General features: G+C 43.5%; 2 protein-coding genes across 5 annotated transcripts in view; one reads left to right on the top strand and one right to left on the bottom strand.

Annotated features, from left to right (window-relative positions):
* EPG5 (ectopic P-granules 5 autophagy tethering factor) overlaps positions 1-19,045 on the top strand; it is a 132,037-nt gene extending 112,992 nt beyond the window's left edge. For 2 of the 4 annotated variants that reach the window (XM_005224332.5, XM_003587790.6), the window contains exons 40-44: positions 7,150-7,392; positions 8,897-9,113; positions 9,603-9,818; positions 11,308-11,422; positions 14,181-19,045. In XM_005224332.5, the coding sequence (XP_005224389.1) occupies positions 7,150-7,392; positions 8,897-9,113; positions 9,603-9,818; positions 11,308-11,422; positions 14,181-14,363 (974 nt within the window). In that variant the 3' untranslated portion in view covers positions 14,364-19,045. Of the gene's footprint in view, positions 1-7,149; positions 7,393-8,108; positions 9,114-9,602; positions 9,819-11,307; positions 11,423-14,180 lie in introns of those variants that run through there. The other 2 variants (XR_009492740.1, XM_015460139.3) reach the window with 2 other exon arrangements.
* Positions 18,723-22,835, bottom strand: part of SIGLEC15 (sialic acid binding Ig like lectin 15) — a 24,291-nt gene continuing 20,178 nt past the window's right edge. Inside the window, exon 7 of the transcript XR_009492664.1 lies at positions 18,723-19,099. The gene's annotated coding sequence lies outside the window, so the exon portion shown is untranslated. The remainder of the gene's footprint in view (positions 19,100-22,835) is intronic.

Genomic DNA, 22,835 nt, shown 5'->3' with positions numbered 1-22,835 from the left:
ATAACTGGAGCGGGTTGCCATTTCCTCCTCCAAGGAATCTTCCTGGCTCAGGTATCAAACCCACATCTCCTACATTGGCAGGCACATTCTTTACCACTGTGCCACCTGGGAAGCCCCAAAACATGTCTTAATCAGTTCTAAAGGACTGGTATCAAACAGATTACATATTCTAACCACAGTGCAATGAACTTAAAAGTCAGTAACAAAATATAACCAAGAGGGGAAAAAAACGTACATTGGAAATGAAGAGGAAAACTTTTAAGTAACTGATGGCCAAAGGAACAATAATAATAGAAACTTAAAATATTTAGAACTGATTTTAAGAAAGAACATTAAAAATTAATTAAACATTGAGCTTAAGATATTATAAAAAGAACCATAAAATATAATAAAAATCTATTTAGAAAGGAGATAATAACGAGAAGATAAATAGGAGACTAAGAATGAACGATGAAACTGGTAAATATAAAGGGCAAATCTAAATGAAATCTGACATCATGTAGATTAATTAGTGATTTGTAGTATCATGGCAACAGTTGAGAAGATGATAGGAGTTAACATCGTCTGGGAGCCAATTAACCTCAGACTTTCAAGAATACATGATATAATTTGTATGATAACCACTTCAAAAATGTTATTTAATTTACAATGAATATTTAACTTCCAAACTAAAGAAAAAGTAGAATAACAAGAAATAATCCCTTAAAAAAAAAGAAATAAAAGAGAGCAAAAGGAATGTAGAATAGGAGGAACAAATTGGAAGCATATAGTAATTAAGATGGGCTTCCCAGGTAGCACAGGTGGTAAAGAAGCCGCCTGCTAATGTGAGAGGCATAAGAGATGTGGGTTTGATCCCTGGGTCGGGAAGATCCTCTGGAAGAGAGTATGGCAATTCACTTCAGTATTCATGCCTAGAAAATCCGTTGGCAGAGGAATCTGATTGGCTGTGCTCCATAGGGTCACACAGAGTCAGGCACGACTGAAGCGACTTAGCATGTACGCACAGTAAGTAAGATGGGCTTCCCAGGTGGCTCCAGTGGTAAAGAACCCACCTGTCAGTGCCAGAGACATAGAGATGGGCTTCCATGCCCTGGAGGAGGGCAGGGCAACCTACTCCAGTATTCTTGCCTGGAGAATACCATGGACAGAGAAGCCTGATGGGCCACAGTCCATAGGGTGACAAAGAATCGGACACGACTTAGCACAGCATGCACATCAGTAATTACGTTAAATACGACTACGATTGTCACAGTGGATACAATAAGGAAGAAACAGACAACCCAGTAGAAAAAAAAATAAACGAGACCCTTAAATTGACATGCTACAAAAGAGAATATTCAAATAACAAATAAACATGTGAAAACATGCTAAACCTTGTTAATATTCAAGGAGATGTAAATTAAGAACTCAATGATATACTCTATCACACCCCTGAGAATAGATAAAATTGAAAAGGTTTCAATATTAAGTGTTGGTGAGGATGTGTATAACTCTCATATACTGCTGAGTACAGAGTAAGTGGGTGCAACCATTTTTATTTTTAAATATTTTATTTTTAATTGGAGGATAATTACTTCACAGTATTGTGATGGTTTCTGCCATACGTCAATATGAATCAGCCATGGGTATGCATATGTCCCCTCCCTCTTGAACCTCCCTTCCACCTCCCTCTCCATGCCACCTCACCTGTTTAGGTTGTCACAGAGCACTGGCTTTGGGTTTCCTGCATCAGACAGCAAATTCCCATGGCTGTCTGTTTCACATATGGTAATGGATATGTTCTAGTGCTACTCTCAAATCATCCCACCCTCACCTTCCCTCACTGTGTCCAAAAGTCTGTTCTTTATGTCTGCGTCTCCTTTGCTGCCCTGCAAATAGGATCACGAGTACCATCTTTCTAAATTCCATATATATATACTTTTATATATGGTATTTGTCTTTCTCTTTCTGACTTCACTCCATATAAAAGGCTCTAGGTTCATCTACTTCATTAGAACAGACTCAAATGTGTTTCTAGCTGAGTGATACTCTATTGTGTATGTGTACCAAAGCTGCTTTATCCATTCACCTGTCAGTGGACATCTAGGTTGCTTCCATGTCCTAATTATTGTAAATAGTGCTGCAATGAACATTGGGGTACATGTGTCTTTTTCAGTTATGGTTTCCTCAGGGTATATGCTCAGTAGAGGGATTGCTGGCTCATATGGTAGTTTTATTCCTGGTTTTTTAAGGAATCTCCATACTGTGCTCTAGGGTGGCTGTATCAATTTGCATTCCCACCAACAGTGCAGGAGGTTTCCCTTTTCTCCACACCTTCTCCAGCATTTATTCTTTTTGATAACAGCCATTCTGACGGGTGTGAGATGATACGTCATTGTAGTTTTTTTTTAATGGATTTATTTTTAATTACAGGATAATTGCTTTACAGTATTGTGTTGGCTTCTACCAAATATCAACATGAATCAGCCGTAGGTTTACCTGTGTCCCCTCCCATTTCAACATCCCTTCCACCTCCTTCCCCATCCCACCCCTCTACTCATTGTAGTTTTGATTTGCATTTCTTTAATAATGAGTGATGTTGAGCATCTCTTCATGTGTTTGTTAGCCATCTGTATGTCTTTTTTGGAGAAATGTCTATTTAAGTCTTCTGCCCACTTTTTGATTGGGTTGTTCGTTTTTCTGTATTGAGCTGTCTGTGTATTTTGGAGATTAATCCTTTGTCAGTTGTTTCATTTGCTATTATTTTTTCCATTCTGAGGATTATCTTTTCACCTTGCTTATAGTTTCCTTTGTTGTACAAAAGCTTTTAAGTTTAATGAGGTCCCATTTGTTTATTTTTGTTTTTATTTCCATTATTCTAGGAGGTGTGTCATAGATGATCTTGCTGTCGTTTATGTCAAAGAGTGTTCTGCCTATGTTTTCCTCTAAGAGTTTTACAGTTTCTGGTCTTACGTTTAGGTCTTTAATCCATTTTGAGTTTGTTTTTGTGTATGGTGTTAGGAAGTGTTCTAATTTCATTCTTTTACACATTGCTGACCAGTTTTCCCAGCACCACTTATTGAAAAGACTGTCTTTTCTCTATTGTATAGTTTTGCCTCCTTTGTCAAAGATAAGGTGCCCATAGGCACGTGGATTTATCTCTGGGCTTTCTGTCTTGTTGCACTGGTGTATATTTCTCTTTTTGAACTAGTACCATACTGTCTTGATGATTGTAGCTTTGTAATATAGTCTGAAGTCAGGAAAGTTGATTCCTCTAGCTCCATTCTTCTTCTCTAAATTGCTTTGGCTATTTGGAGTCTTTTGTGTTTTCATACAAATTGTGGAATTAATTTGTTCCAGTTCTGTGAAAAATACCATTGGTAGTTTGATAGGGGTTGCACTGGATCTGTAGATTGCTTTGGGTATAGTCATTTTCACAATATTGATTCTTCCAATCCAAAAACATGGTATATCTCTCCATCTGTTTGTGTTGTCTTCGTTTTCTTTCATCAGTGTCTTAAATGTTTCATCATTTTTAAACATGTACATGTTTGAATGTTTAATCATTTCATCATTTTTAAACATTTGGCATCATCTACTAGTTTGCATATCCCATGGCTCAGAATTTCACTTCTTGGTATGCAGCCAAAGAAATGTTTCCTTGTGCCACGGGAAACATGAACAATGTCCCTGTGCATATGAGGGCAGCCAAACTGGGAACAAGTCCTGTGTTCAGTAGGCAAGATGAAGTATTATATATTCACATAATGAAATGCTCTATAGCAGTGAGAATTGCACCAGCACAGATGAATCTCAAACATTTTTTTTGTTGTTGTTTATGTAGATACTATTTGAAAGTAGGCAATGGTAGTTTTTAGGGAAGCATACTAGTAGAACACTGGTGTGACTATTTGAGTTGGTTGGACAGGGGAACAGAAAAACCAGTTGAAATTTCTTGGACATATCTGTGATATAGATTTATCACAAAGCGTATCTAAAATGGTAGTTAAAATGTAGATTCTGAAGTGACTGCCTGGCTTTGTGACCTTGAACGTACGTGTGACCTCATCTGCATAGAAAGGATAATAATTGTTCCTGTGTTGTTGTTGTTCACTTGCCATTTGTGTCCGACTCTGTGACCCCATGGACTGCAGCACACCAGACCTGCCTGTCCCTCACCGTCTCCCAGAGCTTGCCCAAGTTCATGTCCATTGCATCAATGATGCCATCCAGCCATCTCATCCACTGATGCCCTCTTCTCCTACTGTCCTCAAGCTTTCCAAGCATCAGGGTCTTTTCTAGTGAGTCAGTTGTTCACATCAGGTGACCAAAATATTGGAGCTTCAGCTTCAGCTTCAGTCCTTCCAATGAGTATTCGGGGTTAACTTCCTTTAAGATGACTGGTTTGATCTCCTTGCTGTCCAAGGGACTCTGAAAGACTTTTCTCCAGCACCACAGTTCGAAGGCATCAATTCTTCAGCGCTCTGCGTTCTTTACGGTCCAGCTATCACAACCGTACGTGCCCACTGGAAAGACTATCGCCTTGGCTATACAGACCTTTGTCAGCAAAGAGAGGTCTTTGCTTTTCAACGCACTATCTAGGTTTGTCATCGCTTTCCTGACAACAAGCAATTGTCTTCTGATTTCATGGCTGCAGTCACTATCTGCAGTGATTTTAGAATCCAAGAAGAGGAAATCTGTCACTGCTTCCACCTTTTCCCCTTCTTTTTGCCGAGAAGTGATGGGGCCGCTGCCATGACCTTAGTTTTTTTAATATTTAGTTTTAAGCCAGCTTTTTCACTCTCCTCCTTCACCCTCATCAAGTTATTTAGTTCCTCTTCGCTTTCTGCCATTAGCATGGTATCATCCGCGTATCTGAGATTTTTGGTGTTTCTCTTGCCAATCTTGATTCCAGCTTATAACTCATCCAGCCCGGCATGTCTCATGATGTGCTCAGCATATAAGTTAAATAAACGTGGTGACAGCGAACAACCTTGTTGTACTCCTTTCTCAGTTAGGAAGCAACAGTCAGAATCCTGTATGGAACAACTGACTGGTTCATGATTGAGAAAGAATTGTCCCTGTATTGTATAGATATTTTAAGTATGGAATGAGATAATATAGCTAAAGCAATAACATGGAAAGTCAGTAACACTTAGTGACTGTTAAAAGAAAAAAAAGAAAAATTAGCAGACAATAATGGAGAAATTGATTTAGAGTTGGTCTTATGTAACTGGACCCAGAAGATTGAATAACAGCCAGGCAAAACAATGAAGGGCACTCTCAGTTCAGTTCAGTTGCTCAGTCTTGTCTGACTCCATGGATTGCAGCAGGCCAAGCCTCCCTGTCCACCAACTTCCAGAGGTCACTGATGTCCATTGAGTCAGTGATGCCATCCAGCCACCTCATCTTTTGTCGTCCCCTTCTCCTCCTGCCTTCAATCTTTCCTAGCATCAGGGTCTTTTCAAATGAGTTAGTTCTTCACATCAGGTGGCCAAAGTATCAGCTTCAGCATCAGTCCTTCCAAGGAATATTCAGGACTGATTTCCTTTAGGACTGGTTGGATCTCCTTGCTGTCCAAGGGACTCTCAAGAGTCTTCTTCAACACCACAGTTCAAAAGCATCAATTCTTTACCACTCAGCTTTCTTTATAGTCCAACTCTCACATCCATACATGACTACTGGAAAAACCATAGCTTTGACTTGATGGACCTTTGTTGGCAAAGTAATATCTCTGCCTTTTAATATGCTGTCTAGGTGTGTCATAACTTTTCTAACTAAGGAGCAAGCATCTTTTAATTTCATGGCTGCAGTCACCATCTGCAGTGATTTTGGAGCCCCCCAAAATAAAGTCTGTCACTGTTTCCATTGTTTCTCCATCTATTTGCCATGAAGTGATGGGACCAGATGCCATGATCTTAGTTTTCTGAATGTTGACCTTTAAGCCAACTTTTTCACTATCCTCTTTCACTTTCGTCAAGATGCTCTTTAGTTCTTTGCTTTCTGCCATAAGTGTGGTGTCATCTGCATATCTGAGGTTGTTGATATTTCTCCCGGCACTCTTGATTCCAGCTTGTACTTCATCCAGTCCAGCATTTCTCATGATGTATTCTGCATATAAGTTAGATAAGAAGGGTGGCAATAATAGCCTTGACGTACTTTCCTGATTTGGAACCAGTCTGTTGTTCTGTGTCCAGTTCTAACTGTTCCTGACCTGCATACAGATTTCTCAGGAGGCAGGTCAGGTAGTCCGGTATTCCCATCTCTTTAACAAGTTTCCACAGTTTGTTGTGATCCACACAATCAAAGGTTTTTGCGTAGTCAGTAAAGCAGGAGTAGATGTTTTTCTGGAACTCTCGCACTTTTTCGATGATCCAACGGATGTTGGCAATTTGATCTCTGGTTCCTCTGCCTTTTCTGAATCCAGCTGGAGCATCTGGAAGTTCATGGTTCATGTACTGTAGAAGCCTGGCTTGGAGAATTTTGAGCATTACTTTGCTAGCGTATGAGATGAGTGCAGAATGCATTCTAGAAACATCTTAATCAGAAGAATGGCATACTAGAAACTTCTTAATCAGAATCAGTTCTGGTTTTTAAGGAAATATTTGTTGGCTCAGTTGATGGTGAATGGGAAGGGGAGAGGCTGCAATCTATTAGGCTTATTGGAATCATTTTTGTTCCCATGAGTCATAATTAAAAGATAGATTAAAGTCACTATTCACAGATGTAAACTGGTATATATAGAATGGATAAACAACAGGTCCTCCTGTAGAGCACAGGGAACTAAATTCAATATCATGTGGTAGCCATAATGGAAAAGAATATGAAAAAATCTGTGTGTGTGTTTATGTGTGTATTTATCTGAGTCACTTGCTGTATGGCAGTAATTAATACAACATTGTAGGTCAATTATACTTCAATAAAAAATATTTTTTAAAAAAATCAGGAAAAATTGGGGGGTAAAAAAGGTTTTAAGGTCTTGCAGGAGTTCCTGCTTTGCTCTTCAAAGTGTTTATGTACCATATCCTATCCGTGAAATCTAGGCACTATCCAGGATTTTCTTTCTGGCCCCTGCAGAGCAGCTGCTTTGAAACACTGTTGTCCCCTTCATCACGTTCACGTCATCACAGCAGCAGCCTTTGGCACATATGTGTTTGTGTTCCCTTTTAGACCTGGACAGCCAGACCCGCCACATGGCCCTCAGCAGCCTCTTCATGGAAGTCCTGATGATGATGAACAGTGCGACTGTCCCAACGGCAGAGTTCCTCCGAGGCAGTATCCGGACCTGGATTGGGCAAAAAGTGCACGGGCTGGTGGTGCTGCCTCTGTTAACAGCCGCCTGCCAGAGCCTGGCTTCTGTCCGCCACATGGCCGAGACGACGGAAGCCTGCATCACTGCTTACTTCAAAGAGGGTAAGAGCATCCTCTTACGCTCAGTAGGCTCTCAGTTGATCCAGCTTCTCCAGGGAAGATTAGGTGGCTCAGTAGTAAAGAATTGCCTGCAAGAGACTCAGGTTTGATCCCTGGGTTGAGAAGATCCCCTGGAGTAGGAAATGGCAACTCACTCCCAATATTCTTGCCTAGAAAATCCCATGGACAGAGGAGCCTGATGGGCTATAGTCCATGGGATTACAAAGAGTCAGACACGACTGAGTGACTGAGCACATACACTGAAGGAGATACCTTTTCCAGACCCTTCCTGTTGAAGGATTGTACCACTCTAATATCTCTGTAAATGTTGTTGATGTTTCAGGATATAGTTTGTTTTCTTCCTGAAGATCTATAGTCAGCATGAGAACCTTTGGCCCATGTTGCTACCATCTTGTTTCAAGGAAGGGAACCTCTGACTCGTTAAAATGAGGGGTTTTGCAGTGTCAGACCAATCCTTGTATGATAGGTAAATTGTGTATGTCATAGGCCTAGTCATAGTCCTAAAAGCAAATGCTATAAACCAGAATCTTTGTAATTATCCACTGTATTAATTTCCTCTATTTTGTCACTTGTTACAATTTTTCTTAGGTCCTTTTATTGCTTTTTGTCATATATTTTAAACTATTATGAAGAAGTTCTCTCCCTTACCCCCATGCCCATTCCTGATGTGTCTTTATTTCCTACCTGTACACTTGCAGATTCTGGCAACAGCTTGGCCTGGTTAAGAACTGCTCAGAGCAGTGCCTCTTAACTGCTGCCCAGATATACATCTTCGTGCTCACAGGAGGGGGAGGAAGAGTGCTGGAGTGGGAATGCCAGGGGCTCCTGTGACCTGCCCCTGCCTCCTTTGCAGCACACGGGGATCCATGCTCCCGTGTCCCCCGTGGAAGGCTCTGTGCTGTCACCAGGCCACCGTACTCTCGTTCCCGCCCCCAGAATTGAGAAGCATCAGGACAACCCTCTTGCTCCAAATTTGTTTACTCTTTGTTCCTGAAATCAAATTCGTTTTTTCCCTTTATGAAACATTTTTAAGAATTTGTGTATTTAAGATAGGAGTCAAATGAAACTTTGATGCTTAAAAAAATACTTATGATGGATAAAGTAATAATAATATCCCTCAGAAAAGCTGAAGTGTTCGTAACATACTTAAAAATGGTATTCGGTAAAATTAAAATTCTTAGATGACTGGGACAGGCAGTGTCTGTGATTTTAATGGTCATAGTATGGTGAAAGAGGGATTTATGAAAAAGCAGCCAGTCACATGCCTGACTTCTTAACCCTTGGAACTTGCAGCCAGGACACAGGCATTTAGCCTGAGGGCTTGCAGTCCAAACCGTGAAGCGTTGTCAGGCCCTCCGAGGCCAAGGTGAGTGGTGTTTTCTCGACATGAAGCTTTTAAATTTTAAAGTGAAAGGTTCATCAGAGTAGTTAGGAAGTTTGATTCTTGCTCTTACCCCGTTCTCTCCTCTCGGTGTTCTTTTCTTAGGCTCCCTCAAACAGAATCTAGGATGGGGCCCCATTCTGGTGTCCCTTCAGGTTCCCGAGCTCACCATTGAAGAGTTTCTGCAGGAGTGCCTGTCCCTTGGCAGCTACTTGACTCTCTACGTCTACTTGCTTCAATGCCTAAATAGCGAGCAGACGCTAAGGAACGAAATGAAAGTGCTGCTTCTCTTAAGCAAGTGGTTGGAACAGGTATATCCGAGGTATGCTGATCTTCCAGTTGCTACAGCCAACCCACAGGTTGGAATAGCCGGAAATTTGGGCTTAGATTAGTGTCCATTTCAGTGCAGAGACCCAAGTGATACATAAGAAACAAACAAGGCTGTTTGGGGAAGATTTTCCTTACATGGACCGATTTTCTGAGCAGGCTTTTGATTTCCTAAAACAGGCATTTTTGAAGCACCACCTTTAGCTTTGATTCAGTTAAGCAGGTAGGGGTAGCAGCGTTTATCTCACTTGAGTGCAAGGACATCGAGCTCATATACGGCGACCAGCACGTAGAAGGCTCAGTGAATATCAGCTGCTCCTGTACTGTCCCAGTACTTTATTAACATCGTAACTTGTCAGCCTAAGCTTTTAAAGGGCGCAGTGTCCCTAATACTGAAAGCTCCCGTGTGGACTTCTGGTTAAATGAGGGTGGAAAGAATCTCTTCCTGATTAATTCTCCCCACCCACACCCCCTAACTCCTCAGCTCTATGCAGGAAGAAGCAAAGCTGTTTCTGTGGTGGCACCAAGTCCTGCAGCTGTCTCTGGTTCAGACGGAGCAGAATGACTCGGTCTTGACAGAGTCTGTCATTCGAATCCTGCTTATGCTTCAAGGCCGGCAGAACCTGTTGGCTGAGGAGAGGCTCAGCTCAGGGATTCTCGGGGCAATTGGGCTGGGCCGGAAGTCACCCTTGTCCAACAGGTGAGAAGGCATCTGCCGCTGCTCTTGTAAGTGGGCCTCAGACACCTGCGCCTGCCTAGGGGGCGAGGTACTAGGTAGCTTTTCTGTTTGGGGGCTAGGTTCCTTCCGGAGATTAATAAGAAAACTATAGAGCCTGATTACATCTTTATATTTTAAAAAGGATGTTTTTTTTTCCATTTTAAAACAACTTTTATGTTCAAAGTGTTTTTTTTAGCAGTATCTCATTGTCTTTTGACCTTGTAACCTGACCACACTACTCATTGCTTTTTGCCTTTGAGCCAGTGATGGTGTGCAGGGCTAGGTTAAAATGCCTGGTCAGCTGCTACACTGCCAGCGCTTTGTCATGGAAACCCAGGTTCTGTGAGGGACTTGGTCTAGCAGCATTAAGTCAAGATGAGTGGAAGTTAACTGATGAGAAGGATGAGTAATGAGAAATAAAGTCAGGCTTTTGTTGCTAAAAATTCTGAGGTGAGAAAGAATTTGCCATTCGTCCCATTTTATCCTCTAAGACTTATTTGTATCATGGTTTTTCTGCTAAAGGTCTTACCTGGTTTGAAAAACATTCCCATACTATTCTGATATCAGCATTCTCCCATCCAAGTACTAACCAGGCCCGACCCTGCTTAGCTTCCGAGATCAGACGAGATCGGGCACGTTCAGGGTGGTATGGCCGTAGACTGATATCAGCATTCTTATGGAATAACCACCCAGTCCAAACCAGTGTACATCATGCTCCTTTGTTTATGGTAGAATTTAGCAGGGCTAAATTTGATTTGATTTTTACTAAATTAAGTGTGATTTGATTCTCTTGAATTGTAAAACGCATGGCACATATAGTTTATCATGGTAACCCTTTTAAAATGTACAGGGACTCCCGTTGGGGTCCAGTGGTTAAGACTGCTTCCACTGTAGGGAGCACAGGTTCGATCCCTGTTTGGGGAGCTGAGATCCCACATGCCATGCAGTACAGCCAAAATGAAAAAATGTGCAGTTCAGTGGTATGTAGTACATTCACAGCATTGTTGCAGCCGTTACCACTGTTTTGTTCCAGATCATTTTCATCATCCCAGAAGGAAATCCTATACCTGCTAAGCAATCACTCTCTTTTCGCCTCTCCCCCAAGTCTCTGGTAACCACTCATGGATTTTCTGACTTTTATGTATATCCTGTTGTGGACATCTCACATAAATGGAATATACAATACATGGCCTCTTGCATCTGGCTTCTTTCACTTAATGAAGTTTCAAGGCTTATCCGTATGTTAGCATGCACCAGTACTTATTTCCTCTTTCATTGTTTGGGTGGTGGTAATGGAAGGACCATAAAGAATTCCTTGATCATATTTATAATTTTCCCAAGGAGGCTAATAGTAGCAGCAGGTCTGGAGATGTGTTTAACTTATTTTTTTTTAATAGAAAATGTGATGTTTGTTATAAAATGCTTACTTTAATAGTCATTTACTTCCTGTAATTCCTCCCTAACATCTAAGGTTCCGAGTGGCTGCCCGAAGCATGGCTGCCTTCCTTTCAGTTCAAGTTCCTGCCGAGGATCAGATCCGCTTGAAGCCCAGCTCTGAGTTATATCTGAGCATGAAAGCTCAGCAGGTCAGTAAAAAGCTTCATGGTTAAGGGTTAGAAGTTTTCCACAGGAGGAGGGAAGGTGGCAACTGTGGTCTTCACACGTGAGGACCTGATGACCATTATTGGCAGTAGGACAGCATGCCCTCTGTGGACTCTGCTTACTGGAAAATGGTCACCGCATGTGCCTGCCTTGGATTTTAAACCAGTTTTTGTAGGCACTTGCCCAGAGTGCTGTTACCACCCTTGTAGAAGAAGCACGATCACGGGCAAGCCAGCCTAGGGTCATATTTGATTCTGACGATATGACTGTATGCCAGTGTCACACGCTGGGCCTGGGGACAGGCACAGAGGACGAGACTGCAGTTGAGACCGATAGACATTAGCTGAACTCCAGCTGGGAACCAAGGGAGTGGTTCCTGTTTTGTGAGTCTGGGGGTTGACCACTGTCCATGTGTCTGACATGGACAAAATGGTAGCTGTGAAAAATGACAGTTTGTTCTAAAAACGTGGAAGGCCACCTGGCAGCAGTCCTATCCCATAACTGCTTCACCCGTAAACAGTACTGAGGTGCGGAACACAAAACGATAGCTGTCGTTCTCGAGTGCTTATTGCTCGCCAGGCACCGTTGTGAGTTTTAACTTGCTTGATGTTAACGAGTTAAAGTTTTAACTCTTCTAATTCTCATAACAACCCTAAACAACAGGAACTTTCATTATCCTGGTTTTGTTGATGCGGAAATGCAGACAGAAAGAGGCTAAGGAATTTGTCCCAGATCACACAGCCACAGAGGGCTGGGGCTGGGATTCCCTGGGCCTGTCTGGGTCCAGCTTTGTGCTCTTGCCTCTCTGCAGTACCATCTCTGTACACAGGAAACACTTAGACCTCTTAGCTCTTGTCTTTTGCAGCATTGTCATGTCTCAGTCAGCCATGTATAGTAGATATCTCAGTAGTAAGAGCAAAGATCAAGTGAAAAAATTAGCAGGTTCTTCACAGGTATCCTGATTTATGCAGTACGTGCTGTTTTGTTATAGATTGGTTAGACAGCCACCGTTTGAATCCCTAACATCATGTAAGAGCCATCACACGTGGGCAGATGAGTGTCCCAGGGGGCGGTCATGAAGTCAGTGACATGCATTTCAGGCTGCGTTTGGGAAGTCTGCTCGCCTGCACCCACCAGCACCTGGGGCGTGGCTTTGCTTTAGTGGCCGGCAGGTCCTCCAGGCCTTGGCAGGCTTTGCTGACCTTCCTTTAGATTTACAGTGATGACATGCTTGTCATCTGGGTTTTCAGACTTGAAAGACTTCATCTTTTAATAAAATGATTACTCTTAGGCAAACTGTCAAAGTAGCCTATTCTTTAAAAAAGAAAAAGAAAAGAAAGGGAGGTATGTGGGGTGGGGGAGAGACAGATGGAAGCTGTGCTTAGTGTGAGTGCCTGTCCCTACTGATTCTTGTTCTTAGATTAACTCTGTTCACACATCTGTTAGCTTGGTACCAAAATCCCTTCCATTGTTTATTTTCAACCCAAAACTTCGGCCTTAAACCACTTGGTAACTTATTTCTAAGCTTCTTGTTCATTTACCATCCCCCCCGCACCTCCAAATCTTCTCCCTCCTTATTTACTGAGCCAAGCAAATTCCATCTTTTGGTTGTTGTTGTTATTGATTTATTTAAAAATTTTTAATTGGAGAACAGTTGCTTTACAGTATTGTATTGGTTTCTGCCATTTTTAAACATGAATCAGCCATAGGTGTATGCATGTCCCCTCCATCTTTTTTTAAATTAATTTTTATTTATTTATTTATTCACTTATTCATTTTTAATCGAAGGATAATTGCTTTACAGTATTGTGTTGGTTTCTGCCAAACATCAAAATGAATGAGCCACAGGTGTACCTGTGTCCCCTCCTTCTTGAACCCCTCCCCCTCCCGCCATCCCACCCCTCTAGGCTGTCACAGAGCAGCTGATTGGAGCTCCCTGTGCCCTCTAGTGCAGTGGTCCCCTTACGTGAGAGGGGTACTTCATGCTTCATGTTCAGAATCTAGGGGCGGCCAAGCTCCCCGTCTCCCCAGGAACCATTGTTGTGATTTTTTTTTTTTTTTTGCGGTTTTTTTCTAAATACAGTCTTTTTCTGTTCTCCCAGTATGAAGGGACGAAAAATTAAAATTATGGAAGTAAAGAACGTTTTTCCTCATTCCTGAAGAGATGCATGGGAATATCATTGCTGTTTCTGTTGGGTGGAAACCAGAGGAGCTTGGTCTGTCTGCTGTGTTTGTTGACTGATGGAGCAATCTTATCAGTCACCCTCAGCAGCACTTAGCCACTGGTTTCTTCTGAATTTTATCTAGTTATGGTTTAGTATGACATTACTTCATAACCCGAGAACAAACCCAACAGAAATTAAAACAGGTCTCACGGGTAACCGAAGCCTGTGGTTTCTGGTTGAGGCTCCAGGAGAGACGCAGAGGACGTGCTGGTGGGGGTGCTGCACCGCTGGCACGGGGGCAAGGAGGACAAGGAAGAAGACAGCGGGGAAGGACTGGGGAGCGGCACAGGCCAGGAGGAGGAATGTGGAAGGCGGCCGAAGCCGGAGAGGCTTAGGCTGCTGGCCTCCTCCCGCTTGCGGCTAACCAGTGCCTGCCTTTAAGAAGCCTGGCTGCAGTTCTGTAGCCCTCCCGGGAGGCTCCCAGCTGCCCCAGATGACAGCAGCAGGTGCGCTACACCTGCGGGAACGTGTTACCTGCATCCGTGTGGTTAACCCTCTTGTCTTCCATGTCTTTTAGGCTCTGAATGCTCTTGAATCCTTGACATCGAGTAAGCAGTATGTTGAATACCAGGATCAGATTTCTCAGGCTGCACAATTTATAAAGCATCCTGGCCATTGCCTCCAGGATGGGAAAAGCTTCCTGGCTCTTCTTGTGAACTGTCTGTATCCAGAAGTGCATTATTTGGACAACATCCGATAGTAACTCAGAGGCTCTCGATAAACCTGTTGCTATTTATGTTTACATTTAACTTTGCTGTTGCACAGGTAACTTGGCTCAGTTTCACCTGCCGTTTGGCCAATGAGTTAGCTGACCATAGATGCAGGTTGGTGAGTGAGCACTAGATAATTCTGTTGTGCATGTGCACATATGTATGTGTGTGTTTCCTTAGCTCTTAGAACGTTCCAGGGACTCTGTATTACTTGTATTCATCCAACAAGAGAAACTTACTAAGTTCTACTGGGTAGAGAACCACTCACGATTCCTGAATACCCGTCATCTCATGAGACCCCAGGATGGGGTGCTTTTGTGTGTCGCCACTTCTCTTCTCCTCTCTGATTTAAATGTCAAGACTCCTGCGCCAGATCTCACTGCTTGGGGAATCATGTTGAACCCTCACTTTTGAACCCCGGTTGTGTTCCTTCAAAGTACAAAAGCTCTGAAAATGTATGCATTTCTCAAAGAAGGGGGAGGTACTCCCCACAGCTTAAAATATTTCTCTCAGAAGGGAGATAAGAATGCTGAATCAAAGTCCCTGTCTCAGATGTGACCACTTGATCCTGGTTGAAGCGGACAGCAGAGGTGGTGACACGTCCACTTCCGTCCAGCCATGTGTCCTCATGGAGAAGCCATTTGCTCTAAATCGGGGGTGTGTGCTGGCAGTTGTGGGAAGCAAGTCATGCACAGGTGTGTTTTGTTTGATCCCCGTGGCTGAGCGTGTAGGCAGGGCTTCCTCTCTGCAGTTCAGTGTAGATGTACGATCCCTTTGGTCCTACCCTGGCCCACTCCTTCATTCACATCACTCACTTGGTCCCTGTAGACATGTCATGTGCAACTCTTTCCAGACCCCAAGTTTGATGTCTAAAGGTCCTGCTGTTGAGAGAGACAGAAACAGAGACCTCAATTCTCTGTTCCCTGCCTGTTTATCCACTCCAGATTTAAACTCAAACGAAGCTGGCAAACCTGCTGAGACACTGCTGGTCAGTGGAAACCGGGTCAGGTCAGGAGACTTAATTGAAATTTGGCATTTTTTAAATCGGCATGTGCCTGCTGTTGTTAACAGTTCCTTCGTCACCGAAGCTTGTCTACAGACGGCATTGCCTCATGTTACTGCCATCTTCTTTCTCTTGTCGTATTGCCCCCTCACCCCACCCTGGAATTAACATTTTGACTTCTGTCATCATAGTCCTAATTCTGTTGGCTCAAAATTGATTTTGTTTGTCCAGCCGGCATACCATGCCTTGTTTCCGGGTTATCTATAGCCTGAGAATATTTACCTAAAAAACGTGTTAATCACTGAGAACTTTTACCAGTGGGATGGGTTAAGCTAGTGATAATCTCTTCCAAGTATCAATTTGGGGTGCCTCCCCCAACAGTCAGAAGTGTGTAGGAGCTGTTCTTTATTTTGAATCTCTAGTTGAACAGAACAGTTCTGCCCCTCAGACATGCTCTGGTAAAGACCATCCCTGTTACCCTTCAAGTCCTGTGGGCCACCAAGTACCCATCTCCGAGGGACGCATCTCAGAGCTTTCCTTGTGACAAATTTTAGAAGCTGTGGGCTGCTCCATGGCTGATTTGGCAACAAAGATTTTTATGACAGGAAATGTTCTGTGTGCTGCTTTCTTTGAGGAAGATGTAATTACTGATATCCTAGAATGTGAAAATTTTGAGTGACAGTACATATGTTCAAAGAAAATTGTGTTTAATCTCAATTTTTGAAGATTTATAATATTTATAATGTATTTGCTCTGTAAAAATTATTAAAAAATAAATCAATCTTTGGTTGTAGCTGGTAAGAATTTGATTTTTAGGGACATCACACTATCTTGTAAAGTATTTCAGTTGTTAAAGTTGATGAAGATTTTTTTATGCCTGATTTCATCTATTTTCTTGGATACCAACTGGATTATCAGAGATGATTGGTAAAAGTCCTTCCTCTTTATGCTTCATAGTGGAAGGTTTACTCACACATAGGTTCCTCTGAGAGGCTCTGGGCTAAGAAATGACTGTAACGACACTGAGACAGATCAAAAGGTGGCTACGTTGTTGTAGCCTCCTGGGAAAGAAGAGACCAGTCTGCCCACTGGCTTTCAGGAATAATGAGCCTTTGTCGGCAAAATAGTCACCTCCAGAGAGTGCGGGGCCAGTTCCAGAGACAGCGGCGCTGCGTATTGACACCGAGTCAGTAAGACCAAGGAACTGCCTGGCCGAGCGGTGTTGAAGGTGAACAGCACAGACGTTCCCCGCACGTGGCCAGCAGTGGCATCTGGTTCAGGCTGGGATGCCTGGCAGCTTCTGGGCTTGCTGAAAAGCACCTCTTGTGCTTCTCCACCTGCCTCTCTGAAGTTCCCATGGGGTGGGCCAGAGAGGCACACTGCACCCCAAGATCTCCTGGCTCCCCCAGCTCACTCTGCAGAAAATGGGATGCACAGACGCCAAGGGAGGTCGGTCCTGCGGACGCATCTGCTCGGCCTGGCGGCACCCGGACCACCCTCCATGTTCCTCAAGCTCCTGGTTCAGAGTTTGACCACCAGTCTGTTGGCCCGGTCACGTCTGCCTCCTTGGGTTGCCTGAGTCTCTCAGTTCTTTGAGGTGGGGGAAGCCGAGTCCAGAAAGCAGGAACCCCACAGCAGCCCGGCCTCTAACCGAGTGCCAACCCGCTTCCTTCCTTGCAGTGTGTCCACATCATACCAGTAGAGTGTCTGCGTCCTTTTTTTCCTTTTGAGTGAAGGTGAGACACAGTTTTCTATTGGATTTTTAAACCTAAAATTAATTTCTGGAGCAGGAAGCAGATGTTATAGAATCATGACCTTTGAGGTCAGCAGGGGCATTGAAGCTCATCTGGCCCCACCTCTCAGCCAGGATCCCAGGCTTGGTCCTCCAGCCTCCCCCTCACCCCTTCCTGTGGTCACTAGTCCTGCCCCTCATAGACAAGCCCAGGTGACCATTGGCAGCCTCTCTTTGTAGCTCTGCTTTATACTGGGCTGAAACTGGCCTCCTGGTGACACTGGTTATGGTTCTGCTGGAGCTATTCTCCTGCCTCTTTACAACAGATAGTCCTTCAGACCTTTGGACAGTTTCATAGCTCATCAGCCCTCTGACCCTGCCCGTCTGCCCACACCTCAGGCTTCTACACTTGATCTTAGCCAAAAGGCTGAGAAGCGATTCTCAGGCTTCTTCAGGCTAAATGCCTAGTGCCTTTAGTTAGTCCTCTTCCCTTCAGTGTCTGCCAGGGCTGCCCTTCAGAAAGCGACCCAAATTAGCCCATGTTACTAGCAAGGGGCCATGCCTGGGAATACAGGAGCTCAGGTGGCGCTAGTGGTAAAGAGCCTGCCTGCCAGTGCAGGAGATGTAAGAGACAGTGGTTCATTCCCTGGGTTCGGAGATCCCCTGGAGGAGGAAATGGCAACCCACTCCAGCCTTCTTGCCTGGAGAATTCCATGGACAGAGGAGCCTGGAGGGCTACAGTCCATGGGGTCACAAGAAGTCAGACACGACTGAGTGACTGAGCACACATACCCAGGAATAGCAGGGGCAGGACTCAGGTGAGACAAATGAGGTGCCCAGAGCACATGCATAATCTGGCACCACATGCATAAGCTGGCACCACCTGCAGGAGTGTGTGCCACCTCAGGCTTTGTGCCCTCAGACTAGCGTCTGCCTTGGGGGTTGGCCTAACACCAGTGTGGGTCCAGCAGCAGCGCTCGCTCCCCTGGACATGTGGGCAGCATTGGCTCAGCAGCTGTGCCCTCTGGTTGGCACATTCAATCGTCGCTGAGTCAAGCTCCAGAGCTTGGTTTATCATCAGTTGCTGCTGAAGACTGGTCTCATCACCGGCCTGCATGATACGTCTGACAATAAGGTGCTTTGCACTTACCCTTCAAAACTATCTCCCACATTTTGGACTGTTACAGCTTACTTTGAGATAACTATTAATATAATTTAAATTTGAACTGAAAACTATTCTGCTCAGTTAATTTTGTCTTATTAAGCAAAATGGAGAGTATAATGGGCAAAGTAAGTGTGTTGCTTAAAAAAGAAGAAGTCTCCTCCTGTGATCCTCCGTTTGTATCTGGGAGGTTCTGGATAAAGTTCTTGGCTTCCAGCCAGGTGCTAATACCGACCTTGTTCTGGTCTGTGATGATCCTGGTCCGTGCTGACTGACCCTCTGCATGATAGATGCATCGTGTGTCCTGTGGAGGCTGTGCTTGATGCTTCCTTCAGTCTAGATAGGGTTTCCCTGGTGACTCAGTGGTAAATAATCGGTTTGATTTCTGGTAACAATAACTTGAAAAAATAAAACTACTGACTATTTTGGGATAATGAAACCACTAAGGAATGTTTTTCATTAAAACTTTTATTTTTTAATGTACATATGTAATATCTCCTGAGCATGAGGGTTAGGATTTATTTTTCTTCCAGTGGCTTAATTTCCTCAAGTGGCAGCAAATACTTCTTAAGTGTGCTCAACTTTTTTCCTTCCCACATGCCTAGTGTGTCCTTGAAAAATCACAGCTTATTTTGGTCATTAAATGTATAATATTTACTTATTGTTGACATTTTACATGCTTGTACAAAGGATGAGTTTTTTTTCTTATATAATGATGAGACATGAAATGAGAACTGGTTAAGTATAATTCTGCAAATAAATGATTCAAATTTAATTTACATGTGGTAGATGTCTCATTTTTGGCAAGTTGGTTGGCAGGTCTTTTCAGCTGGAAATCACAAAAAGAAAAATATGTAATTAGAAAACTTATAATGGGTGGACGTTTCACCACAATGGGTGAGGGCTCTAGTTTCAAAGAGAACTTAAGACTTGGGGTTTAAGAATTGGAGTAGACAGATGATCCCAAGAAAGTTGGGGAGAGCTCCGAGGTCTGTAATGTGTTTGTGACCAGGTCGGAGAAAGCACGTGAAACTGTGCAAAGGCTCCCACCACCTGAGCTCCTGGGTGGGGGTGGGAGAGCCTCAGAGAGGGAACCAAGCTGCCAGGGAGGGCAGAGTAACCTGAGCATGTCCACATCTGCTCCAGAAATCACTTTATATCAGAATGCTAGGGAGTTCTTCCTTAGCTTTCATTTCCATTGCTTTTAGACTCTTCTTGGATGAGCCAAAGTAAGGTGGGAAGGCCTGCACTTTCGACTTTGGATTTCCCAACAGGAGATGGTAGGAGTGAATGTCGACATTTTAGGAATCAGTGAACTAAAATGGACGGGAATGGGTGAATTTAACTCAGATGACCATTATATCTACCACTGTGGGCAAGAATATCTTAAGACAAAATGGAGTAGCCCTCACAATCAACAAAAGAGTCCAAAATGCAGTATGTGGATGCAATCCCAAAAAGGACAGAATGATCTCGGTTCGTTTCCAAGGCAAACCATTCAACATCATAGTAATCCAAGTCTGCCCCAACCACTAATGCCAAAGAAGCTGAAGTTAAATGGTTCTATGAAGACCTACAAGAACTTTAGAAATTAACAAACACCAAAAAAAGATGTCCTTTTCACCATAGGGGACTGGAATGCAAAAGCAGGAAGTCAAGAGACACCTGGAGTAAGAGACAAGTTTGGCCTTGGAGTGCAAAATGAAGCAGGGCAAAAGCGAACAGTTTCTTTGCCAAGAAAACACACTGGTCGTAACAAACACCCTCTTCTAACAACACAAGAGACAATTCTACACATGGATATCACCAGATGGTAAACACTGAAATCAGATTGATAATATTCTTTGCAGCTGAAGATGCAGAAGCTCTACACAGTCAGCAAAAACAAGACCAGGAGTTGACTGTGGCTCATATCATGAACTACTATTGCCAAATTCAGACTTAAATGAAGAAAGTAGAGAAAACCATTAGGCCATTTAGGTATGACCTAAATCAAATCCCTTATGATTATACTGTGGAAGTGACAAATAGATTCAAGGGATTAGATCTGAACAGAGTGCCTGAAGAACTATGGATGGAGGTTTGTGACATTATAAAGGAGGTGGTGATCAAAATCATCCCCAAGAAAAAGAAATATAAAAAGGCAAAATGGTTGTCTGAGGAGGCCTTACAAATAGCTGAGAAAAGAAGTGAAAGGCAAAGGAGAAAAGGAAAGATATACCCATTTGAATGCAGAGTTTCAAAGAATAGCAAGGAGAGAGAAGAAAGCCTTAAGTGAACAATGTAAAGAAATAAGGAGAAGGCAATGGCAACCCACTCCAGTACTCTTGCCTGGAAAATCCCATGGACGGAGGAACCTGGTAGGCTGCAGTCCATGGGGTCGCTAAGAGTTGGACACAACTGAGTGACTTCACTTTCACTTTTCACTTTCCTGCATTGGAGAAGGAAATGGCAACCCCCTCCAGTGTTCTTGCCTGGAGAATCCCAGGGACAGGGGAGCCTGGTGGGCTGCCGTCTGTGGGGTCCCACAGAGTCGGACACGACTGAAGCGACATAGCGGCGGCAGCAGCAGCAGCAGAGATCCCTTGAAGAAAATTAGAGATACCAAAGGAACATTTGATGCAAAGATGGGCACAATAAAGGACAGAAATGGTATGGACCTAACAGAAGCAGAAGATATTAAGAGGTGGCAAGAATACACAGAAGAAGTATACAAAAATGTCTTAATGACCTGGATAACCATGAGAGTGTGATCACTCACCTAGAGCCAGACATCCTGGAGTATGAAGTCAAGTGGGCCTTAGGAAGCAGCACTACGAATAAAGCTAGTGGAGGTGATGGAATTCCAGCTGAGCTATTTCAAATCCTAAAAGATAGATGGTGCTGTTAAAGTGCTGCACTCAATATGCCAGCAAATTTGGAAAACTCAGCAGTGGCCACAACAAACTGAAAAAGGTCAGTTTTCATTGCAATCCCAAAGGCAGTGCCAAAGAATGCACTCATTTCACATGCAAGCAAGGTAACGCTCAAAATCCTTCAAGCTAAGCTTCAATAATTCATGAATGGAGAACTTCCAGATGTACAAGCCGGATTTAGCAAAAGCAGAGGAACCAGAGATCAAATGTCCAACATCTGTTGGAGCATAGAAAAAGCAAGGGAGTTCCAGAAAAACATTACTTCTTCATTGACTAGGTTAAGGCCTTTGACTGTGTAGATCACAAAAAACTGTAGAAAATTCTTAAAGAGTTGGGAATACCAGACCACCTTATCTGCCTCCTGAGAAACTTGTGTATGGGTCAAGAAGCAATAGTTAGAACCAGATATGGAACAATGAACTAGTTCCAAGTTGGGAAAGGAGTATGTCAAAGCTGTATATTGTCACCCTACTTATTTAACTTCTATGCAGAGTACATCGTGACAAATGCTGGGCTGGATGAAGCACAGGTTGGAAGCTTGCTGGGAGAAATGTCAGTAACCTCAGATATGCAGATGATACCACTCTAATGGCAGAAAGCAAAGAGAAATGAAAGAGCCTCTTAATGAAGGTGAAAGAGGGGTGAAAAAGCTGGCTTAAAACTCAAGATTCAAAAAACTAAGATCATGGCATTTGGTCCCATCACTCCATGGCAAATAGAGGGGGAAAAATTGGAAACAGTGACAGAGTTTATTTTCTTGGTCTCCAAAGTTACTGTGGATGGTGACTGCAGCCATGAAATTAAAAGATGTTTGCTCCTTGGAAGAAAACCTATGACAAATCTAGACAGCATATTAAAAAGCAGAGATGTCAATTTGCCAACAAAGGTCTGTCTAGTCAAAGCTATGGTTTTTCCAGCAGTCATATATGGATGTGAAAGTTGGACCATAAAGAAGGATGAGAGCCAAAGAACTGATGCTTTCCAACCGTGGTGCTGGAGAAGACTCTTGAGAGTCTCTTGTCAGTCAAGGGGCTGATTGACAATGAATCAAACCAGTCAATCCTAAAGGAAATCAACTCTGAATATTCACTGGGAGGACTGATGCTGAAGTTGAAGCTCCAATACTTTGGCCACCTGATGGGAAGAGCTGACCCAATGGAAAAGGAAGGATTGAAGGCGGGAGGAGAAGGGGACGACAGAGGATAAGATGGTTAGATGGCATCACCCACTCAATGGACATGAGTTTGAGCAAACTCCAGGAGATAGTGATGGACAGGGAAGCCCGGCGTGCTGCAGTCCATGGGGTCACAAAGAGTAGGACACATCTTAGTGCCTGAACAACAACAACAGCCAGGATGATGCCCTGTGTGTCTCCCCACCCCTTGTGCCCTTTGTCTGGGTTTGGCTTCCCTCTCCAGACAGAACCACAGGATTTTTAAAGGTGGCTTAGAGGCAAGTTGTCATGTTTCCTGCTATAGGAATCAGGTTACCTATCTCTAGACTATCATCACTGGGGAAGGCCCAGAGAAATGAAGGTGGAGGCCCCCCACGTCACCAAGGGGCAAGTGAAAATTAGAGACTGAGGGAGCCAAGATCTTCCTCCGAAACCTGCCTCTCTTCTGAAGACGGACCTCTTCCCTCCTGGTCTTC

The sequence above is a fragment of the Bos taurus genome, chromosome 24 (genome assembly GCF_002263795.3).
Source record: "Bos taurus isolate L1 Dominette 01449 registration number 42190680 breed Hereford chromosome 24, ARS-UCD2.0, whole genome shotgun sequence".
Classification (NCBI taxonomy): domain Eukaryota; kingdom Metazoa; phylum Chordata; class Mammalia; order Artiodactyla; family Bovidae; genus Bos; species Bos taurus.
Note: the sequence above shows the minus strand (reverse complement) of the source record. Positions and strands in the feature narration are given on the sequence as shown.